Genomic DNA, 26078 nt, shown 5'->3' with positions numbered 1-26078 from the left:
TGTGTGATGATGTCATGGTAGGTATGTGTTTACAACCGGCACTACTTTGTTTTAGCAAAGTAGCACTTAGACAGCTTTCAGCACGAGACGGCCAAACTCTACATCTGTGACTTCTCCCGATGAAGAACAGCTATGACTTCTCCTGATGAAGACCTGGTGAAGGACACTGTTGATGTACCTGTGTTTAGGTTGGTGGGGTCCACTTTGACAACAGTCGTAAGCTCATCAAACCGGTGTAGTTGGAGGGGGACGGTGCAAGTGTCCTGGCTCTGAGGTGTGGTGCCTTTTTGGGTGAGGACCTGAAGGGGGCAGCCTTGGGCATCCACAAATGACAGGGCGATGCAAGCAATACCTGAGCAACAAGTCAAGGAGATGTGTTAGAATAACCAACACAACAAGAATAGGCAACAAGATGAAGGAACTGCAAAACTGTTGAAACAAGAGCACTGCAGCGTTGTTTTCTTTTCTTCTTTTTCTTTTTTGGATTTCCCCCCTTATTCTCCCCAACTGTACTTGGCCAATTACCTCACTCTTCCGAGCTGTCCCGGTCACTGCTCCACCCCCTCTGCTGACCCGGGGAGGGCTGCAGACTACCACATGCCTCCTCCAATACATGTGGAGTCGCCAGCCGCTTCTTTTCACTTGACAGTGAGGAGTTTCACCAAGGGAACGTAGCAGGTGGGAGGATCACGCTATTCCCCCCCAGTTCCTCCTCCCCCCTGAACAGGCGCCCCGACTGACCAGAAGAGGCACTAGTGCAACGACCAGGACACACACCCACATCCGGCTTCCCACCCACAGACACGGCCAATTGTGTCTGTAGGGACGCCCAACCAAGCCGGAGGTAACATGGGGATTCGAACCGGCGATCCCCATGTTGATAGGCAACAGAATAGACCACCATACTAACTGGATGCCCTAATGGTTGTTTTCAATTAAAAACACATAACAATTTTGGGCTCTCCCATGCAGCAACACAAAGATCAATCAATAAATCAACCTTATTGAACATGTTGAACAAAATATATAAGCAATAAAAACAAACATATACAAACAAAATCATCAGCAACATACACACAACAAATAATCAACTCAAGATGACTCGAAGGCCAACAACTTCACACAGTCTCAGGGGCAACTGGACAAAAAAAATCACTATGGTTTCTGTAAACAAAACATATATTTTACAATTCAACATTCCCCTTTTGCCTGTTTGAGTTTCTCCACCCTGACAATTGGGAAAATGCAGCATATATATATATATATGAAACTTCTTTTTTCCTGCATCTGTATTGATATTCCGCTCCTCATTAGTTGAGCGCTTATAACAACACCATTGACGGGTTCGGGGGGAAAAAACGCTATATATATATACAGATATATATATATATATCAACCCGAATCTAACATCAACACAGCTGATAAAATTTATTGTCTTTTGATGATCATTGTCTTGCTTCAGCTGCTCATCTCATGACCTACATGAACTACATGAACACTCGAACTACATACATGAACACTAGAACAACGTACATGGACTACATGAACACTAGAACGACCTACATGAACTACATGAACACTAGAACGACCTACATGAACTACATGAACACTAGAACAACCTACATGAACTACATGAACACTAGAACGACCTACATGAACTACATGAACACTAGAACTACCTACATGAACTACATGAACACTAGAACGACCTACATGAACTACATGAACACTAGAACGACCTACATGAACTACATGAACACTAGAAAGACCTACATGAACTACATGAACACTAGAACTACCTACATGAACAACATGAACACTAGAACTATCTACATGAACTACATGAACACTAGAATGACCTACATGAACTATATGAACACTAGAGCTACCTACATGAACTACACGAACACTAGAATGACCTACATGAACTACATGAACACCAGAACTACCTACATGAACTACACGAACACTAGAACGACCGTGATTTCACTGCTACCTAAAACTACCATGGGCGGTCAAAACGGAAAACACATATTGATAATCTAACAAACATATCAAGGCCTATAAGATGTGAAATGTAAAAAAAAGAACTGAAAATAAATATTGAAACAGTCCCAAACAACGAGCGCAACTGAAAACTACTAGAATGAAAATGGGCGGTCATAACTTTTTCTTTTCCAATTGATCTAAAACTCATGAAAGAATGTACAACAAACAACTTCACACAAAGGTAGGAGATGGACTGGACAACCAACAACATCTACCAGTTTTCAAACACCGTGTGCAGATAGTTTGCTACAATAACTGCTTAGTTTGCTGGAGCAAGTCTTTAGGGGTGGTGCATCACTAATAAAAACACTTCAGCATTCTGGCTCTCGTGTTTTCAATCCACAAATCTGAGGGAATGGGGAGAGCATGGGTCGTTTACTATGTATTAACCAAGTCTTGCTGATATACTTCAGGAGGGAAAAAAAGCAATATTACAAATAGTCAGAAAGGCACAAACTGATGAAGCCTCTTGGATGAGAGGCAAAATGTCTTCACGGATATATACCAAGTCCAGTTGCACTTGATTCAATTCCTTTGGATAACCATGACCAGGATGAATGAGAACATTCACAGTCAATATTACAAATAGCACTGTTAACTGCGGATGGGCAGAAGACAGATGGACTACAGAAATCACAGGTACAAGTTAGCTCTGCAATGGCCACCACTCGACTCAAAGATACATCCTAGGATGTATCTTCAACACATCATCAGTGGGACAGGACACATCATCAGTGATGTCTCCTGAGGTCCTTGGGTGTTTCAGGTCTTTCAACATCATACACCCTCTCTGAGGTGACCCAGCCAGGGTTGATCAGGCCCTGGCTTGTGTCCTAGCAGCACTGGCCCACAGATGACTCCTTCTGATCCAAGGGCATCTGGGGGCACCCTCTGTAGCCTCCAAGGAAGACTTGATGGCTTTCCTTTTAGCATCCCCAGTGATGCCAAGAAGAGTGTAGACCTTGCACAATGTGCCTTCCAGCCTCTCCTCCAGCACTGATCCACCAGCTCCTGGTACTTGGACCGCTTCCACTCATTTGCCTCCTCCATCCGGTCCTCCCAGGGAAACATCAGCTCTATAAGGAGCACATGTTTTGAGGAGGCTGATGATAACACTATGTCTGGCCTCAACAAAGTTGTCTTAATGTGGTCTGGTAACCTGAGCTGCTCCCCCCAAGTCGACTCACACCTCCCAGTCTGACACAGAGGTGAGGAGACCGGCTGCTGATCTGGGCTGTCACTGAGGCTGCTCACCTGCCCTGACAAAGGCAATGGTCCTCTGTCCGCGGGCTTGCTTGTTGTTGACCTGATGTGCTGCGGTCATACAGTACCAACATCATCAACAAAGCAACAGTGTCATTCTCAGACCATTACCATGTAGTCTTCTCCTAAGAGGGTTCATTACATCCCTGTACATGTTGATACGTCAACACTCAGAATGTGTTGTGTTTTGCTCTGGGTGACTGTCAGAGCTGTTTCCTTTAAATAGCTTTGAATGTTGGGACCATCTGCCCAATGGTCTTGCTGCTTTGCTGAACAGGCTTTTATCTGTGGCAGACTCATTAAACAACCTCCACCCGTCCCGTGCTGCCCATCTCACATCTTGTCTGACACTGACAGCTGGACACGAAAACTTGGGCAGTGAAGCGGCTGACTGCTACGACAGACTCCACATTGTGAGAGTCAGAGAGGAGTGACGTGTGGAAGTGCTGGTGATTAGTCTACACCTGAAGACTTGAACACTGGCGACATTTACTTTGAGATTACCATGGCCCCTCACCCCCCATCATGGACATAGTCAGGCTGACAGACAAGACCAGGGAGACATTTTAAAATCACATAATAGAGTCATTTTCAACGGGCTATAGAAAGATCATATATCTATCTATCTATCTATCTATCTATCTATCTATCTATCTATCTATCTATCTATCTATCTATCTATCTATCTAAATGTAACTATCTATCTATATATATATATATATAGTGGATATAAAAAATCTATACACCCCTGTTAAAATGGAAGGTCTCTGTAATGTAAAAAAATAAAAATAAAAAATGAAACCAAAAATAAATAATGTCTGAACTTTTTATATATATATTTTTTTGAAATTGCAACCTATAAAATAAAGGTTAAAAGAAAAACGTTTTAGGAAAAAAAAGAAAGAAAAGAAACATACAAAATCTGGTTGCATAAGTGTGCACACCCCTAAGCTAATATGTTGATGAGGCACCTTTATATATTATTACAGCATTTTACAGTTTTGGGTAAGAGTCTGCCAGCTACACACATCTTCCCCTGGCAATATTTTCCGACTCTTTCTTGCAAAAATGTTCTACATCCACCACATTGTGAGGTCATTTCCTGTGCACAGGCCTTTTCAGGTCACCCCACTGATTTTCAGTTGGATTGGTCTGTGATCTGGCTGGGCCGTTCCAAAATGATCTTCTTCTGGTGAAGCCATTCCTTTGTAGATTTGGATGTATGCTTTAGGTCGTTATTGTGCTGAAAGGTGAAATTCATCTCCAGCTTCAGATTTCTAGCAGACGCCTGAAGGTCTTGCACCAAACTTGACTGGCATTTGGAGCTATTCATGATTCCCTCCACCTTGACTGAAGCTCCAGTCCCGGCTGAAGAAAAGCAGCCCCAAAGCCTGACGCTGCCACCACCATGCTTCACTGTGGGTGTGGTGATCTGGTGATGTGTTGTGTTGTTTTTACACCAAACAAACCTTTTGGAATTATGGCCAAATTTCAGCCTTGGTCTCATCCGACCATACCACATTTTTCAACATGGTTTTGGGAGATTGGATGCAAGTTTTTGTAAAATGTAGCTGGGCTTGGATGTTTGTTTTCATGTGAAAAGGCTTCTCTGTCTTGCCACCCTACCCCATAGCCCAGACCTATGAAGAATACGGGAGATTGTTGTCAAATGTAGGGAGCAACCAGCTCTTGCCAGAAATCCTGCAGCTCATTTAATGTTGCCGTAGGCCTCCTGGCAGCCTGCCTGACCAGTTTTCTCCCCGTCTTCTCCTGGAGGGACGCCATGTTCTTGGTAACGTCACTGTTGTGCCATATTTTCTCCAGTTGTTGTTTGACTTCACTGTGTTGCATGGTATATCTGATGCCTTGTAAATTATTTTGTACCCCTCTCCTGATCCATGCCTTTCAACAACGAGATCCTGTGCATGCTGACAAACAAAGAAGACGTCAAGAAAATCCTACAGGAACAGCTGAACCTTATCTGGGGTTAATCACAGTCACTCTAACTGATGGCAGGTGTACACTAACTACCATCTAACATGAGTTTGAGTGTGATTGGTTAATTATGAACACAGCCACATCCCCAATTATAAAATGGTGTGCACACTTGTGCAACCAGTTTATTTTAAGTTGTGTATTTTTCTTTTTTCCCTAAAAATGTTCGATTATTTTTCATATATATAATTTATTTTTATAGGTTGCAACCTCAAAACTGGTGGAAAAAGTTCTGACTTGATTTATCTTGATTTTTTTTTTACTTAACAAAACCCTGCGATTTTAACAGGGGTGTGTGTACTTTTTATATATCCCCTGTATAGTCCAACGTGTTAAAGATGTCTTTGTGAAGACATTTTGTACAAAGATGTTCTATTTCCATGTGTATTAGTCTTTCTAAATGATGTGTTTTGATGACAGATGACATTTAAGAACTTATCCTAAACTTTCACATTAATTTGCACCGGGGCAAATCTCCCGGGGTGGCAGCTGCCACCCCAAAAAATTGCCTTGCCACCCCAGTTTGAGCTAACTAATTCAAATATATGAAAACTGTGGCTGGTCAGAAATTTACAAGCGCGAAACTCCGATGTCCGAGCGCAAGTGAATGCAGCAAGAGATGACGCTCCCTGTACCCCCCCCCCCCAAATAGGAGCTGTTCCCTTCCCTTCCGCGTGCATTCAGAGCTACTTCACCACAATACACGACACGAGTCACAATGACAATGGCAGTCAAACAAAAGAGAATACAGCTAAAGAATAAAGAGAAAGAAGATAACGGCAGTTGGCACAGTGAGGAAAGAGGTAATGCTAACTGTTAATCAGTGAAGAAGTTACAATGGTCAGGAAAGTGCAAGGCTAGTGGAGTCCAGATATGGTGTTTGCTAGCTAGCAAACATGGCTAAAGTCTTGCTACTATTGATTACACGTTTGTCACGCATGCTCAGATATTTTATATGCATTCAATGACCATGATGTACATGACCTAATAAAGGCTCAACAAACCCATGCAAATACTGTGAAGCTAAGGCAAAAGGCAGATGTGTGTTCACTTTGGGGGGGTAGCAAGCAAAGACATTAACACAGTCTAGCCAAGACATGGTGAGGATGGGAGGGAGATGAGTGATACACAGAAGACCAAAAACAGATTTTATCCTCATAAAATAAGACACAAACAGCCTGGCCACAGTGTAGTGCCAGGAGCTGCGAGAGGACACAGTGTCGGTAACACACCAGTTTCACCCGGCTGCTGCGAGCCGTCCCTGCAGTGGGCAGCAGCTTCGTTTTCTCCCAGCCCCGGCAGCTTTATGTCCAGCCTCTCCTGCTCCTGGCTGCACACAACTACTGCTGATGGCTTTTTCCTCTGCTAAATGTGTAGGGTTGCCAACTTCCACTAGCAGAAATACAGAACTGCCGCAGATGGATAGTGGTGGGGTTGTTTTGTTGAAGCGTGTGTCGCGAATTCGGGGGGCAGCCAGGAACCGCCGCAGCTGGAACGCGAACCCGGGGCGACTGCACTAAACAGTTGACTAAAGGGTCCGACCTGTTAGCCATGGGTTAGTGAGCCTAGTCATCCGTGGTCGTTACACTACCCCCCTCCTTTGGGAAGCGAGTCCCCGCACTTCAGCATATCATCTCCCTCACGCTTCTGGGCGCACGTACTTCCGATGACCTCACCGTCTCACCGTCCAAATTCTGACACCAATGTAGAGAATTAAGGGGGCATCCGGGAACCACCGCAGCCGGGATGTGACTGCGTTAACCAGTCGACTAAAGGGTCCGATCCTTTAGCAAAGGGCTAGCAAGTCTAGTCATCCGTGGTCATTACACTACCCCCTTCCTTCGGGAAGCGCGTCCTCACGCTTTAGCTTATCAGCTCCCTCACGCCTCTAGGCGCACGCGCTTCTGATGGCCTCATGGTCTCATTATCACACTTCTGACACCAATGTAGTGAATTCAGGGGGCAGCTGGAAATCCGCCGCAGCCGGGATGTGAACCCAGGTCGCTCGTGGTGCTGGAGACCCGGGTTCGCGTCCCGGCTGTGGCGGATTCCCAGCTGCCCCCTTAATTCACTACACGTGTTTTGTTTAGTAATAGTAACTCATGTTTGATTTTGTGAGGGATGGATTAAACCTGACTAAACCCAAATATTCACTGGTGGTAACGAGTGTCTCTGGATTGCCTGCAGCTACCAACATCTCTGAAACTGCTCATCCTGCAGACAAACATGTCCAAATTTCCATGCAAGTGCAACATACAAAAGCACCCAGCTTAAAAAGCACTCAAGTCACTTGCTCCAAGCCCCAAACAAAAAGCCACATTAGTCAGCAATGCAGCAACAGTTCATTCAAAGCTTAGTACCTCAGAGTTTGCACTTTCACCACGTTTTTAAACTGAAGCTCAGAGAAAAGGACTTTTGCCATTTAACCAGCATTACTGGATAAACGTTGGATATCTTGGATCATTGTTAACTACATGTGTGGCTTCACAGAGTATAAATGACACAATTGGTGAATATTGTCTTTATATGTAGGTTTATACCTAGGAGCCAGTTTAAATCCTTAAATAAAGCTTGCACTGACGTATTTATTGCTCATTTAAATCTTATTTCAGAAATCTGTTGGGAAGCATTAAGGGGCATGCAGGAGGGTGAAACGGACAGTTAAGTGAAAAACGACACACATCCACCCAAATTTTACACAAAATGCAGTGTTAAGTCTCACCATTATGAATGATGACTACTAAAGGAAAAAAATGTAATAGTTAAGTCACTCTGATTCTTTTAGGAGACACTTGTAAAAATGAAGAGGAAGGGTGACATCACCAGTTTTTTTTCTACCAAAGAGGAGGACAACTAATGAACAGAACAGAGAGCTACATCAGGAGAACTGGTGATAGAAAGACAGCAAGAGAGAAATGAAAAGGTGGAAGGCAAAGATGATCAGGGAGATGATGAGGTGGAAGAAGAACACCACAGAGATGATGAAATGGAAGAGGGAGAGCATCACATAGATGATGAGATGGAAGAGTGAGAGCATCATATAGATGATGAGATGGAAGAGGGAGAGCATCACATAGATGATGAGATGGAAGAGGGAGAGCATCACAGAGATGATGAAATGGAAGAGGGAGAGCATCACATAGATGATGAGATGGAAGAGTGAGAGCATCATATAGATCAGGGGTGCCCAACCTTTTTTGAACCAAGATCTACTTTTACATTTGTCAGCCAGCTGAGATCTACCAGCCCAAATATGGAACCACATTACTGTAATACCCATTCAATACACACGACAAACAGAAAATAGTACAGCCACTATACTGTATAGTTTTCTGTTAAAAAAGCAGAAATAAATGTCATTCTCTACCTTAGTGGGACTGTTGGCACTGGGAGGAGGAGGATAGTTTCTCATAGTCAGGGTTGTAGCAGCTGGTTGCAAGCCTTAGGCAGGCCAGAAGGCAGTCATCTGTCATTGTGGCTCTGTACTTCCAACTTGATGATCTTCATGTGAGAAAAAGCAGATTCACATAGGTAGGTTGATCCAAAAAGTGCTGCGAAGTTCATGGCACATCTCCTGAGGATGGGGTACTTTTCCTGCAGCAGTAGCTCCCAGATAGCTCCCTTCACCCCTTGTGTTGCCCTGGATTTAATCTCAATGTCAGTTTGAAGTGTGAGGATCTCATTCTCCACAGCAGGGCTGTCCATGTGAAACAGTGATGCCACTTTGGAGGCAACGTCATCCACATCAATACTTCCAAATGGAAAACAGAGACAGCTGGCAACAGGTCCAATGGATGCAAAGTCAGTAAAGCGCCTATCAATCTCTGACAAGATGCTCTGAACTTGCTCCTCATAATGTGCATTACCAAGCTGTGCTGTGTCGTTACCCTGACGTTTAAGTTCTGCCTGCATGTGAGCAGTTTCGCAGGTCACTGCATTGCAGCCTACTTGACAGCAGTCGGGGCTTGCTTTAAAACGCGTTCACTGAGCTGATCATGTTTATTACGCATTTATCCTTTCCCTGTAGTTCTAAATTCAGCTCATTCAACATGCTGGTGAGATCGGTTAGGAATGCCAAATCCAAAAGCCACTTGTCCTCCAGCTGTGTATATTTAGTGAGCTTGAGAAAATCTCTGATTTCAAGCAACAACTCACTGAATCTCTCCACAAAATGTGCCTCTGCTCAGCCACCTTACATCCGTATGCAGCAACAGATGTGTGTGTTCTGCCGAGAACTCAATCTTCATAGCAATATCCATTACTTCTTTCATGTTTAAGATCTCCCCACACAGCGCTTAATGGTGAATTATGCAATGATAATTAAAGAAGTCGGGGAAAGAATCACTTTGCTTGCACAATCCAACGAACCCATTAGTAAGGCCTACCATAGCAGGTGCGCCATCAGTTGTAATGCAGATGAGTTTAAAAGGGGCCAGTTTCTTCTGGTTAACGAATTCCATGGATCCTTGAAAAATATCTTCGCCTCTAGTCTGTCCTTTAAGTGGCAAAATAGTGAGCAGCTCTTCTTCTGCGCTCATAATGTCGTCAAAGGCCATTCTAATAAAAATGCATAACTCCGCCACATCCGCCATATTGGTTGACTCGTCGGACTGGAGGGGAAAACACTCTCATGCCTCAGCGTCCTTCTTCAGTTGCTCATGAAGACTCCCGACCATTTCCTCATAGCGCCGTGTGACAGTATTCCGGGGTAGTTGAACGTCTTTAATGGCGTTCACAATGTCCGTTTTGTTCTTGAAATCACCGAAGAGTGCAGCCGCAGCCACAGCAAACGCCTCTTCCACAGTTTAGCAAGAACATGACTGACGCGATGCGACGCTGTCGTTGCAGCCTCCCCCTCGGCGCTGGGTCTCGTAAAAGTGCGTTGCTAGCTGAGACTTCAACTCCTGCAGTTTCTGGTTGGTAGAGCTGTTTTCACCGTGAAATCTGTATCACGGCTTTTGGGCACCGTTTTAAAATGGCGCTCCCAATGACCCTTCTTCGGTATTGACCCTTTGCACGTGACGTCACGTCCCACTCGCGGGGAATATGAACGCCATGACGGACGGCAGTAAGTGATAGACCGGGAAATTCAAAAGCGAACAACAAAAACAAACAAAATATTGCGACGGATGAGTAGCTATTATAGTTTAAATTTAAGTGATGGCTACCAATAGTCAGAGTAATGTTGTGGAGTTGTCCTGTGAAGTGAGTCACCTTGTAGGACGGCACAAAGAGCAATATGTGGAGAAGCTAGCGATAGCAGGGCTAGCTACCGACCCGTGCCTTCTTCCTACCGATGTGTTCACGGATCAAGCAAAATCGTCCAGTCTGCCCGAGTTCAATCCACACGATCTGTACCACTATGTTACTGTAAACTACTAATAAGACACGTTAGTCCCTAACTAACGGGTCTGACCCTTTAGCCGAGCAATTAGTGATGTCGCCTTGTGGTGCAGTACACCTCGTAACGAATCCCGCACCGGGCAAGAAAATAACCGGTTACATTGGTGGCAGCGGTGGGATCCGGAAGTGTGCAGATCCTCAGAAGTTTCTTCGGAGCGCGGGAATAACAAAGCGCGAGGGCGCGTTTCCGGGGAGGATGACGACTGTAAACTACTAATAAGACACGTTAGTCCCTAGCTAACGGGTCTGACCCTTTAGCCGAGCGGTTAGTGATGTCGCCTTGTGGCGCAATACACTCCATATCGAATCCCGCACCGGGCAAGAAAATAACCGGTTACATTACCAACGGAGTGTCCCCATACACAGGTGCTGATCTAAAAGCATACAAAAGTCTGGATGCTTACCAGTTCTATGTAGCTGGTTGAGTTACAGAATCGCGGTGCAGATCAGACAGATGGATTTTGCGTTTGAGTAAACGAAAAAATAAGCTTCCTCCCATTCACTGTGGAAATGATAAGGTTTCGATCGTTGGCTTCTGCCACTTTTGTTGTTTGTCGCTGAACACACACAATAAAGTTAAAGAGAAGCCGGTCTCGTTACCGTTAGCCGCGGCTCTCGTCTCTCCACTTTGACGCTAAGTTACGTCAGAGCTCGCGAGTGAGAGGACCAATAATAGCTTGATTGATGTTGAATCTGACTAATACAGGACCAGTGCTGACCTTGCCTCTTCATGGTTGGTCAGATTCGATGTCAATCAAGGTGTGAACACAAGGGACTGCCGATTTTTAAAAAAAAATCTAACTCAATTCTTCAAAATCATCTCGCGATCGACTGGCAATCAGCCCGCAATCGACTGGTCGATCGCGATCGACTGATTGGGCACCCCAGATATAGATGATGAGATGGAAGAGGGAGAGCATCACAGAGATGATGAGATGGAAGAGGGAGAGCATCACAGAGATGATGAGATGGAAGAGTGACAGCGTTACAGAGATGATGATGGAAGAGGGAGAGCATCACAGAGATGATGAGATGGAAGAGTGAGAGCATCATATAAATGATGAGATGGAAGAGGGGGAGCATCACAGAGATGATGAGATGGAAGAGGGAGAGCATCACAGAGATGATGAGATGAAGAGGGAGAGCGTTACAGAGATGATGATGATGATGGAAGAGGAAGAGCGTCACAGAGATGCTGAGATGAAGAGGGAGAGCATCACAGAGATGATGAGGTGGAAGAGGAAGAGCATCAGAGATGATGAGGCAGAAGAGGGAGAGCATCACAGAGATGAAGAGGTGGAAGAGGGAAAGTTAAGAGAGAGCAAGAGAAATCGAAACATGCAGAGCTCAGAGGGTGAAAGGGAAATGAGAGTTCCTGAGTTATCACGAGTTATCTCCAGTCCAGCTGGTCCACATGGTATGAACATTGTTACTACATAGTATTTTACACCTGAATGACAAGCACAAATAACATGAATGGATGTCTTGATGCATACTTAGTAATCCAGGTAAGGAAAATAAGTCAGGGAGACTGACAAAGTCAATTAGATGAGCGATGAAATGTTTCTCCCACTAAACCCTGTGTCCAGATGAACTGACTCAACTTTCTGTGACACGCAAATGGATATTTCCCAAAACGGTGCATTTAAGAGACATGGCTTAGGCTCATCAGGTAAACATATTATTCAATTTAATAAATATGTTTCCTTTAAACAAATATCTATTAAATGACTGCTCCAAAGTGTATTGGGAGTTCTCATCTCATCATCAGCCACTTCTCTGGGGTCGGGTCGCGGTGGCAGCAAGCTAAGAAGGGCACTCCAGACACCCCTCTCCCCAGCAACGCCCTCCAGCTCCTCCTGGGGGATCCCAAGGCATTCCCAGGCCAGATTGGACATGTAGTCCCTCCAGCGAGTTCTGGGTCTACCCCGGGGTCTCCTCCCAGTTGGACGTGCCCGGTAAACCTCCAAAGGAAGGCGTCCTGGAGGCATCCTAATCAGATGCCCGAACTGGCTCCTTTTGACGCGAAGGAGCAGCGACTCTACTCCAAGCTCCCTCCGGATATCCGAGCTCCACACCCTATCTCTTAAGCTGAGCCCAGACACCCTACGGAGGAAACTAATTTCAGCTGCTTGTATTGTATTGGGAGTTATATTGTATAATCAGGTTAGCTTTATTTCAGTTTGAATCTTTTCCCCCTTCATCTAGACATATCCAAGTCCAGGTCTGATGGGTCAGCTCAGTTGAAACTGGAGTTTCCCCAAGAACCTACAGGGAGGAACCAGAAGAAGCTTTCAAACAGGTGGTACAAAGCCCATTCATGGCTGAGTACTCACAGTCCAAAGACGCAGCTTATTGTTTCCAATGTAGACATTTTTCTCTGCCTGATGCCCCAAAGAGTGTTTTTACCTCTACTGAGGGGTATCGTAACTGGAAAAAGGCCACATTTCAAGACAGTGGTTTCCGTTCTCATGCCAGATCTGAAAGCCAGGTAAATGCAATGTTTGCATGGGCAGAGCACAAAAAAAAAAAAAAGATGAGTTGACAAAAATACCTCACTGTTGGGAATAATAGAAGAGCAAAATAAGAAACCGGTGATTAAAAATCAAAATTACATTAAAGCACTTGCTGAGATTCTAATGTAACTGCAACAGAAAACACGGCCCAATGGGGTCACAAGGAGTCTCCTGGCACAGAAAAAGGGCGTTGTTCTCGCTATTTTAAATGTACTGGGCAACCATAAAAAAGGATTTCAACAGCAAGCTAAAAATGCAACATACACCAGTAAAACTATCCAAAACAAAAAACTGGTATGTTCAGCTTGAATGGTTAAAGAAGAAATCATTCAAGAGGTTAAAGAGAACACACAGTTTTCAGTGATTGTAGACGAAACTAAAGATGTTCAGAAAAAAAGAGCAAATCTCATTTGTTTTAAGATACAGGGTGTGTGCTTCAGGAGAGCTTTCTGGAGTTAGCAGAGGCAGAACGCCCGGATGCTGCTGCCCTAACTGATAGTATTGTACATTTTTTTGAGAAGCACGGGTTGGAGTATAAGAAAAAACTTGTAGGTCAGGGCTATGATGGCGCTGCTGTGATGACCAGGACACATTCAGGTGTCCAAGCGAAGATAAAAGAAGTGGCCAAGCATGCTTTCTAAGTTCATTACAGTGCACACTGTTTAAACTTAATCATAGTAGACCCTGTCAAAGGTGTAACTGATGCTGGACATTTCTTCTCACTGTTAGAACATATTCATATCTGGGTCTTATGTACATAACAAATGGTTGGAAGTGCAGCAGGAGATATTTGATGGTGCACCAACGCAACTCAAATGTCTTAGCGATACACAGTGGGCTTGCAGACACATAACATGTTGCAATGTTATGGATAGGTTGTCTGCAATTGTACCGGTGCTTGAAGAGACTGCATCTTAGAACCATCAACAAAGAGTGGTTGAAGCCAGAGGGGTATTGGTTCATCCATCCATCCAGTATCCAAACTGCTTATCCTGCTCTCAGGGTCGCGGGGATGCTGGAGCCTATCCCAGCAGTCACTGGGCGGCAGGAGGGAAGACACCCTGGACAGGCCGCCAGACCATCACAGGGCCCCCCCCCCCATACACACACACCACACACACACGCACGCACGCACGCACGCACGCACGCACGCACGCACGCACGCACGCACGCACGCACGCACGCACGCACACACACACACACACACACACACACACACACACACACACAAAGTTAGGGACAATTTAGTATGGCCGATTCACCTGATCTATACGTCTTTGGACTGTGGAAGGAAACCACAGCACCTGGAGGAAACCCACGCAGACACGGGAAGAACATGAAAACTCCACACAGAGGATGACCTGGGACAACCCCCAAGGTTGGACTACCCCGGGGCTCAAACCCAGGACCTTCTTGCTGTGAGGTGACCGTGCTAACCACTGCGCCACCGTGCCGCCCGATATTGGTTCAGATTGATCCAAATTTTGTTGTATGCATTGTGTTGTTCCAAATGGTCTCGGGTGACTAAATGTTGTCAGCTATGCTCCAGTCTTAAGCACTAAGGCTATTGAGCGAATTGAAGCACTTAAAGAGACATTGGCACATTATCATACTGAGGCCTTTTGTGATGAACTGTGGATTGAAATACTTGACACATATAAAAGAAGTGACATTTCTACAACCCAGCACAATCAAATGAGGTAAATCTAGACAACAAAGACACCTCCATATTGTCTCATTGCTTCTACCCTTGGACAGCATGTAGTACCAGATGGCAAACAGTTTTTACGTCAAAGTGTACTACCCAGTTATTGATTATGTGATTGGAGAAGTTGAAAGACGATTTTCAAATACCAACTGCGACATCATGAAAGGTGTCCAGGCACTAAATCCCTCAAGCAGTAGTCACTCTGGAAGTCCATGCTGGAGCTATGGGCAGCTTGGATATAAACTAGAAGAGTGCACTCAGTAGAGTACAGATCCTCGCCAGGCATATAGCCCCGTCTGTGGTGCTCAGACTAAGGCGAAAAACCAGCTGAGGGGCTAGCATTCAATTGCGGTATGACAGGTTTTTCAAAGGTCTTGAATCACTGCAACCGCAAGAGGTCCTTGATCATCCAGTCAATGTGTACAAAGATTATCAGGCTAAAAGGCCAGGTAGTATGTGAGACTAGCAGCGGACAGATACACGGACATAAAAACAAGTGTTTTTCATGCCATTATAAGACTTCTGTGTAGCACCCAAGTCGACTGAACGGGAAATATGGAAGAAAAAAAAAAGCTTTTAATATGCAGCACTCAAGCTAAAAAAATCTACCAAATAAAAATGTCCTGCCTTCAGTCTGTGGATGTGCAGGTGGTCCTTCACACAACTGCGACCATGTCTGATATGAACCCGCACTTTTCAAAAAGAAAAGGCCTGCTACGCGACCATTTTGGTCTCCCCTGTCTTGTTTCATAATATAATAAAGCTGGGTAAAACATTTACGCTTGCGCATGCGCACCTAACATCTGTGTTTGACTCAGATCGGGCAGCGACAAGTATATGCAATACTTCCTGTTTTGACTGCAACCTAGAAGAAGTTGTTCCCTTATAACGTTCGCATTTTTTGGATTATCATTCAATTCTTTTAATAACTTTTGATCATGTCGCTGCCCAATCTGAGTCAACCGTAGATGTGAGTCGCACAAGTCCATGCACGCACACAGTTGACTTAGATCGGCCAGCGACAGAGAGCAGCGTTGGTCGAGCGAGCTAGAGAGTGAATGAAGAGAGGGAGCGACTGTAGCGAGAACCAACGTTTTTCAAAGCTTTTGAATCACCGCAACCACAGGAGGTTCTTGATCATACAGCCATAACTGCACAAAAAAAATGTAAGATGGAAAAATACATTGCAACAAAATCATAAAAAGATCATAGGCCAAGAACAAAGCGCACAGGGCCAGCAGCATGGGCATTGGTCAACAAGGTGTTTGTGCGGAGCTGGAAATGGAGGGATGGGGTTGCGATACAGTTGGTGGTACCTTTAAACTGGGAAGGTGGGAAGAGTTGCTGAACCAGCTCCGACATGGTACCTGGACCAACATCAGACACATCCAGAGAAAAGAATTAGGGAAGCACCAGTACCAACATTTCCCTCTATTTTGAGTAATACACTCTAAGTATCAACCTGGACAGACCACTGATTTACCGACTGATTACCTTTACTGACTGAACTGTAAGAGCAGTTGTCACAGGACCAAAAAATAGTCATCTAAACATGATCTATTGCTTTTCATTATAGTGATCTAAAGTCATATTGCACAAGTATGGAAGCTAACAAATAAAAATGAATGAAATAAGAGATTTGTTGCCAGGTATTTTACACGTGGCTCTTTTTGAAGCTACGTGAAGCTAAGATTCTGAAGATGTATATGCAAGCATATATCGTTTTGCATACTTTCTATTGCTGTGAATTTAAGACATTTACTAAACCATGGATATCCAACAAATCAAAAACACTGATTGCTCATTTTGATGTTACTCACTGGGAGGACCTTTTCCCAAGAATAATCATAATGACATGGTGCATGTTGTTTTAATTCTCAACTATGGCCGCCAAATGCGGATGAAGGCATGTAGCGAGTCTGAAGAGGAAGCAAAGTTGTTGAGGCCAACAAGCAGATATGGCAGCACAGTACAAGACCAAGAGATACTACAATGACAATACTTACAATTCAGCTTAATTCATGTTTTATTTGTTTGGCAATAACTACCGTGCTTGTTTCAGTTCAGATGGATCTCTATGGTTTGGATTACTCAAGTACCCCTGCAATTACCAAGGTGTCCACGGTTGCCAGTAAATTAAACAAAAGCAATCAACTTCAGGATTGTTGATACTTAAAAGTCATCAACACCTTACTTGAGTCTGGTACTATCCAACAAAGTCCATTTGAACGTCAGCTGTACGGAATGACACTGCAGAATTCATCAACAGAGCAGGAGGTAAGAGGGGCATCACGCCAGTGCTGCAGCACACTGCTTAAATCTAAGTGAGCACTGGTTTTTAGCCTGTCTCAAGGGATGAAGATGTAGAAGACAGTGATGGTGGTGTGACTCTACCCAGAGAGTTTAGTTGGCTAAGGCTGGTGTGTTGTCCTCATGTCTTGTTGGGCTGACACATTGGACCTCACATGTGTCGCCTACGTAACACAGGCCTGTCTGGCCATCTTCGCTGCCCTCATGTTACACAGGCAACTGAAAACGGGATTCATCATAACATATTCTCCCCAGGATAAACGAAAAGGTTGCAAGTTTCTACTTCAAATTGTCTGTGGGATGTGTTTCTTTTTTTGCTGAATTTATCATGAGAGCAATCAGTTCTACCGTCCTATATACACACCAGCATGTTTTCAGTTCAGACAATGTAAAAAAAAAAAGAAAAAAAAGAAAAAAAAAGAAGAAGAAGAAGCTGACTAGCCCTTAAACAAACAAGTGGCATTTCAACAGACACGAATCCTCATGGAGCTAGTAATTTTCTTTAATTGGCTGGCAGAATGCAAAATAGCAAGACTCAGAACCCTCAACCATCTGCTCCTGACAGAACCCTCACACACACACTAGGCCAGGATCAAGTGAGGTTAGTCGTCCTGAGCATCTTTTTGTGTTACTATTCCAATGAATGAGCTGGAGACAGAGCTCCTCCTCATCTCATCTTCAGCCACTTCTCCGGGGTCGGGTCGCGGTGGCAGCAAGCTAAGAAGGGCACTCCAGACATCCCTCTCCCCAGCAAAGCCCTCCAGCTCCTCCTGGGGGAATCCCAAGACGTTCCCAGGTCAGATTGGACATGTAGTCCCTCCAGTGAGTTCTAGGTCTACCCCGGGGTCTCCTCCCAGTTGGACGTGTCCGGAAAACCTCCAAAGGAAGGCACCCAGGAGGCATCCTAATCAGATGCCCGAACCACCTCAACTGGCTCCTTTCGACGCGAAGGAGCAGTGGCTCTACTCCGAGCTCCCTCCATATGTCCGAGCTCCTCACCCTATCTCTAAGGCTGAGCCCAGACACCCTACGGAGGAAACTAATTTCAGCTGCTTGTATCCATGATCTCACCCTTTTGGTCACTACCCAAAGCTCATGACCATAGGTGAGGGTTGGAACGAAGATTGACTGGTTAATTGAGAGCTTTGCCTTCCGGCTCAGCTCCCTCTTCACCATGAGTTCCTCCTCATGGTATGTAAATGTAGTTAGAGGGAGGTGGCGAGTATTGGGCCAGATGTCCTACTTGCCAAAAGGAATGCGAAGTGGTGCGGTGGCCTCTCGCTTCCTGGTGTAGTGATCGCCGCGGGTCCATGAGGACCTCAGCATATGGCCGCTCCTACATAAATGTGTCCGCAGCAGTACCTTCCCATGGTACCTCCTGTTTTCACAAAGTCTCCTGCGGGGGCGACCAGGTTCCTGGCGGTATAACTGGGTGGGTTGATTGGAATCATTAGCCTTGGCTGGCAGCTAATCTAGGAGAAGGACAACTCTGATTTCAAACCCGGGTAGATGAAGCTCGTTAGCCTGTCGGGTAGTTCATCTAGGAGAAGGAAAACTCTGATTTAAAACCTCCGCTGCCTTGCGGGTGTACTCATCTACGGGAAAGGCTTCGGGAAGAAACCCTGAGAAAAAATCTGCATCCGCCTCCACTGCCAGTCATCTTGCTAGTCTTGCCACTGGTAGTACGTGGTCTCGGATGAGAGAGTGGGGTTGATGATGCGCAACTCTTCCTCACTTTAATCATCGTGCAAGTCATCAGTCATCCATCACAGGATGACTAGATGGTCCACGTCACTGCGACGGATGAATAACAACAAGTTATAACCAGCATGCAAAAACCAAAATAAATACACCACTTTTACCTAACACAAAACAGCTAAAGACCAAATAAAGCAATATCCTCTCATCTTACATGAAAGTTGAGGTTAAGTACTTTTTTTTGGGGGATTTTTCCCTCTTTATCTTCCAATTGTACCTGGTCAATTACCCCACTCTTCCAAGCCGTCCCGGTCACTGCTCCAACCCCTCTGCTGATCCAGGGAGGGCTGCAGACTACCACATGCCTCCTCCAATACATGCGGCATCACCAGACGCTTCTTTTCACCTGACAGTGAGGAGTTTCACCAGGGGGACGTAGCACGTGGGAGGATTAAGCAATTTCCCCCAGTTCCCCTTTCCCCCCAAACAGGCGCCCTGACTGACCAAAGGAGGCGCTAGTGCAACGACCAGGACACATACCCACATCCAGCTTCCCACCCGCAGACATGGCCAATTGTGTCTGTAGGGACACCCGACCAAGTAACACAGGGATTCGAACCAGCGATCCCCATGTTGGTAGGCAACGGAGTAGACCGCTATGCTACCTAGACGCCCTTAGAGGTAAGTACTTTTAACTTCAATTTCAGACATTCACACACTCTCTCACTCTCACTCACACTCACACACATACACACACACACACACACACACACACACACACACACACACACACACACACACACACACAATGCATGGATAGGAGAGCCAAGGAAAGAGAGAAGTTGTGTTTCTGACTGATGACAATAGATTATTCTATGCATAATGTTTGTACTTTTTGTATTCAATTTCTTACTGCAATGTATCATAAGATCTTGACATGGGTTTATTTTATGTATCATAAGATCTTGACACGGTTTTATTTTATGTATCATAAGATCTTGACACGGGTTTATTTTATGTATCATAAGATCTTGACATGGTTTTATTTTATATATCATAAGATCTTGACAGTGTTTTATGTATCATAAGATCTTGACACGGTTTTATTTTATGTATCATAAGATCTTGACACGGGTTTATTTTATGTATCATAAGATCTTGACACGGTTTCATTATATGTATCATAAGATCTTGACACGGTTTAATTTTATGTATCATAAGATCTTGACACTGTTTTATTTTATGTATCATAAGATCTTGACATGGTTTTATTTTTTGTATCATAAGATCTTGACAGTGTTTTATGTATCATAAGATCTTGACACTGTTGTATTTTATGTATCATAAGATCTTGACATGGTTTTATTTTATGTATCATAAGATCTTCACACTGTTTTATGTATCATAAGATCTTGACACTGTTGTATTTTATGTATCATAAGATCTTGACACGGTTTTATATTATGTATCATAAGATCTTCACACTGTTTTATGTATCATAAGATCTTGACACTTTCATTTTATGTATCAAAAGATCTTGACAAGGTTTTATTTTATGTATCATAATATCTTGACACGGTTTTATTTTATGTATCATAAGATCTTGACACTGTTTTATGTATCATAAGATCTTAACACGGTTTTATTTTATGTATCATATGATCTTGACAGTTTTATTTTATGTATCATAAGATCTTGACACGGTTTTATTTTACGTATCATAAGATCTTGACACTGTTTTATTTTATGTATCATAAGATCTTGACACTGTTTTACTTTATCTATCATAAGATCTTGACACTTTTATTTTATGTATCATAATATCTTGACACGGTTTTATTTTATGTATCATAAGATCTTGACACTGTTTTATGTATCATAAGATCTTAACACGGTTTTATTTTATGTATCATATGATCTTGACAGTTTTATTTTATGTATCATAAGATCTTGACACGGTTTTATTTTACGTATCATAAGATCTTGACACTGTTTTATTTTATGTATCATAAGATCTTGACACTGTTTTACTTTATCTATCATAAGATCTTGACACTTTTATTTTATGTATCATAAGATCTGGACACTGTTTTATGTATCATAAGATCTGGACATGGTTTTATTTTATGTATCATAAGATCTTGAAACGGTTTTATTTTAAGTATCATAAGATTTTGACATGGTTTTATTTTATGTATCATAAGATCTTGACATGGTTTCATTTTATGTATCATAAGATCTTGACACGGTTTTATTTTACGTATCATAAGATCTTGACACTGTTTTATGTATCATAAGATCTTGACACTGTTTCATTTTATGTAACGTAAGATCTTGACACGGTTTTATTTTATGTATCATAAGATCTTGACACTGTTTTATTTTATGTATCATAAGATCGTCAAACTTTTATTTTATGTATCATAAGATCTTGACATGGTTTTATTTTATGTATCATAAGATCTTGACACTGTTTTATGTATCATAAGATCTTGACACTGTTTTATTTTATGTATCATAAGATGGTCACACTTTTATTTTATGTATCATAAGATCTTGACATGGTTTTATTTTATGTATCATAAGATGGTCACACTTTTACTTTATGTATCATAAGATCTTGACATGGTTTTATTTTATGTATCATAAGATCTTGACACTGTTTCATTTTATGTATCATAAGATCTTGACACGGGTTTATTTTATGTATCATAAGATCTTGACACGGTTTTATTTTATGTATCGTAAGATCTTGACACTGTTTCATTTTATGTATCATAAGATCTTGATACTGTTTCATTTTATGTATCATAAGATCTTGACACGGTTTTATTTTATGTATCACAAGATCTTGACAAGGTTTTGTTTTATGTATCATAAGATCTTGACACTGTTTTACTTTATGTATCATAAGATCTTGACACGGTTTTATTTTATGTATCATAAGATCTTGACACTGTTTTATTTTATGTATCATAAGGTCTTGACACGGTTTTATTTTATGTATCATAAAATCGTCACACTTTTATTTTATGTATCATAAGATCTTGACATGGTTTTATTTCATGTATCATAAGATCTTGACACTGTTTTATGTATCATAAGATCTTGACACTGTTTTATTTTATGTATCATAAGATGGTCACACTTTTATTTTATGTATCATAAGATCTTGACATGGTTTTATTTTATGTATCATAAGATCTTGACACGGTTTTATTTTATGTATCATAAGATCTTGACATGGTTTCATTTTATGTATCATAAGATCTGGACACTGTTTTATGTATCATAAGATCTGGACACTGTTTTATGTATCATAAGATCTTGACATGGTTTTATTTTATTTATCATATGATCTCGACACGGGTTTATTTTATGTATCATAAGATATTGACACGGGTTTATTTTATGTATCATAAGATCATGACCCCGTTTTAATTTATGTATCATAAGATCTTGACACGGTTTTATTTTTTGTATCATAAGATGACACAGTTTTATTTTATGTATCATAAGATCTTGACACTGTTTTATGTATCATAAGATCTTGACATGGTTTGATTTTATGTATCATAAGATCTTGACACTGTTTTATGTATCATAACATCTTGACACTGTTTTATTTTATGTATCATAAGATCTTGACACTGTTTTATGTATCATAAGATCTTGACACTGTTTTATGTATCATAAGATCTTGACACTGTTTTATTTTATGTATCATAAGATCTTGACATGGTTTTATTTTATGTATCATAAGATCCTGACACTGTTTTTTGTATCATAAGATCTTGACACTTTCATTTTATGTATCATAAGATCTTGACATGGTTTTATTTTACGTATCATAAGATCTTGACACTGTTTTATTTTATGTATCATAAGATGGTCACACTTTTATTTTATTTATCATAAGATTTTGACATGGTTTTATTTTATGTATCATAAGATCTTCACACGGTTTTATTTTATGTATCATAAGATCTTGACACTGTATTATTTTATGTATCATAACATCTTCACACGGTTTTATTTTATGTATCATAAGATCTTGACACTGTTTAATGTATCATAAGATCTTGACACTGTTTTATGTATCATAAGATCTTGACACTGTTTCATTTTATGTGTCATAAGATGTTGACATGGTTTTACTTTATGTATCATAAGATCTTGACACGGTTTTATTTTATCTATCATAAGACCTTGACACTGTTTTATGTATCATAAGATCTTCACACGGTTTTATTTTATGTATCACAAGAAATTGACACGGGTTAATTTTATGTATCATAAGATCTTGACACTGTTTCATTTTATGTATCATAAGATCATGACCCCGTTTTAATTTATGTATCATAAGATCTTAACACGGTTTTATTTTATGTATCATATGATCTTGACCCCGTTTTATTTTATGTATCATAGGTCTTAACACGGTTTTATTTTATGTATCACAAGATCTTGACAAGGTTTTGTTTTATGTATCATAAGATCGTGACACTTTTATTTTATGTATCATAAGATCTTGACACGGTTTTATTTTATGTATCATAAGATCTTGACACTGTTTTATTTTATGTATCATAAGGTCTTGACACGGTTTTATTTTATGTATCATAAAATCGTCACACTTTTATTTTATGTATCATAAGATCTTGACATGGTTTTATTTCATGTATCATAAGATCTTGACACTGTTTTATGTATCATAAGATCTTGACACTGTTTTATGTATCATAAGATCTTGACACTGTTTCATTTTATGTATCGTAAGGTCTTGACACGGTTTTATTTTATGTATCATATGATCTTGACACTGTTTTATTTTTTGTATCATAAGATCGTCAAACTTTTATTTTATGTATCATAAGATCTTGACATGGTTTTATTTTATGTATCATAAGATCTTGACACTGTTTTATGTATCATAAGATCTTGACACTGTTTTATTTCATGTATCATAAGATCTTGACACTGTTTTATGTATCATAAGATCTTGACACTGTTTCATTTTATGTATCATAAGATCTTGACATGGTTTTATTTTACGTATCATAAGATCTTGACACTGTTTTATTTTATGTATCATAAGATGGTCACACTTTTATTTTATGTATCATAAGATTTTGACATGGTTTTATTTTATGTATCATAAGATGGTCACACTTTTATTTTATGTATCATAAGATCTTGACATGGTTTTATTTTATGTATCATAAGATCTTGACACTGTTTTATGTATCATAAGATCTTGACACTGTTTCATTTTATGTGTCATAAGATCTTGACATGGTTTTACTTTATGTATCATAAGATCTTGACACGGTTTTATTTTATCTATCATAAGACCTTGACACTGTTTTATGTATCATAAGATCTTCACACTGTTTTATGTATCATAAGATCTTCACACGGTTTTATTTTATGTATCATAAGAAATTGACAGGGGTTAATTTTATGTATCATAAGATCTTGACACTGTTTCATTTTATGTATCATAAGATCATGACCCCGTTTTAATTTATGTATCATAAGATCTTAACACGGTTTTATTTTATGTATCATATGATCTTGACACGGGTTTATTTTATGTATCATAAGATATTGACACGGGTTTATTTTATGTATCATAAGATCTTGACACGGGTTTATTTTATGTATCATAAGATCTTGACACGGTTTTATTTTATGTATCGTAAGATCTTGACACTGTTTCATTTTATGTATCATAAGATCTTGACACGGTTTTATTTTATGTATCATAAGATCTTGACACGGTTTTATTTTACGTATCATAAGATCTTGACACTGTTTTATTCTATGTATCATAAGATCTTGACACTGTTTTACTTTATCTATCATAAGATCTTGACACTTTTATTTTAAGTATCATAAGATTTTGACACGGTTTTATTTTATGTATCATAAGATCTTGACACGGTTTCATTTTATGTATCATAAGATCTTGACACTTTTATTTTATGTATCATAAGATCTGGACACTGTTTTATGTATCATAAGATCTGGACACTGTTTTATGTATAATAAGATCTTGACATGGTTTTATTTTATGTATCATAAGATCTTGAAACGGTTTTATTTTAAGTATCATAAGATTTTGACACGGGTTTTATTTTATGTATCATAAAATCTTGACATGGTTTCATTTTATGTATCATAAGATCTTGACACTGTTTTATGTATCATAAGATCTTGATACTGTTTCATTTTATGCATCATAAGATCTTGACACGGTTTTATTTTATGTATCACAAGATCTTGACACGGTTTTACGTATCATAAGATCTTGACACTGTTTTACGTTATGTATCATAAGATCTTGACACGGTTTTATTTTATGTATCATAAGATCTTGACACTGTTTTATCTTATGTATCATAAGGTCTTGACACGGTTTTATTTTATGTATCATAAAATCGTCACACTTTTATTTTATGTATCATAAGATCTTGACACGGTTTTATTTTACGTATCATAAGATCTTGACACTGTTTTATGTATCATAAGATCTTGACACTGTTTCATTTTATGTATCGTAAGATCTTGACACGGTTTTATTTTATGTATCATAAGATCTTGACACTGTTTTATTTCATGTATCCTAAGATCGTCAAACTTTTATTTTATGTATCATAAGATCTTGACATGGTTTTATTTTATGTATCACAAGATCTTGACATGGTTTTGTTTTATGTATCATAAGATCTTGACACTGTTTTATTTTATGTATCATAAGATGGTCACACTTTTATTTTATGTATCATAAGATCTTGACATGGTTTTATTTTATGTATCATAAGATGGTCACACTTTTATTTATGTATCATAAGATCTTGACATGGTTTTATTTTATGTATCATAAGATCTTGACACTGTTTTATGTATCATAAGATCTTGACATGGTTTTATTTTACGTATCATAAGATCTTGACACTGTTTTATTTTATGTATCATAAGATGGTCACACTTTTATTTTATGTATCATAAGATTTTGACATGGTTTTATTTTATGTATCATAAGATGGTCACACTTTTATTTTATGTATCATAAGATCTTGACATGGTTTTATTTTATGTATCATAAGATCTTGACACTGTTTTTTGTATCA

General features: G+C 40.7%; 1 protein-coding gene across 1 annotated transcript in view; it reads right to left on the bottom strand.

Annotated features, from left to right (window-relative positions):
• The window catches only part of LOC130109761 (KICSTOR complex protein SZT2), a 223277-nt gene that overhangs the window by 71031 nt on the left and 126168 nt on the right, over positions 1–26078 (bottom strand). The window contains exon 3 of the mRNA XM_056276744.1: positions 179–352. Coding sequence (XP_056132719.1) covers positions 179–352 — 174 coding nt within the window. The remainder of the gene's footprint in view (positions 1–178; positions 353–26078) is intronic.

Source organism: Lampris incognitus, chromosome 3, assembly GCF_029633865.1.
Source record: "Lampris incognitus isolate fLamInc1 chromosome 3, fLamInc1.hap2, whole genome shotgun sequence".
NCBI classification, from domain to species: domain Eukaryota; kingdom Metazoa; phylum Chordata; class Actinopteri; order Lampriformes; family Lampridae; genus Lampris; species Lampris incognitus.
Note: the sequence above shows the minus strand (reverse complement) of the source record. Positions and strands in the feature narration are given on the sequence as shown.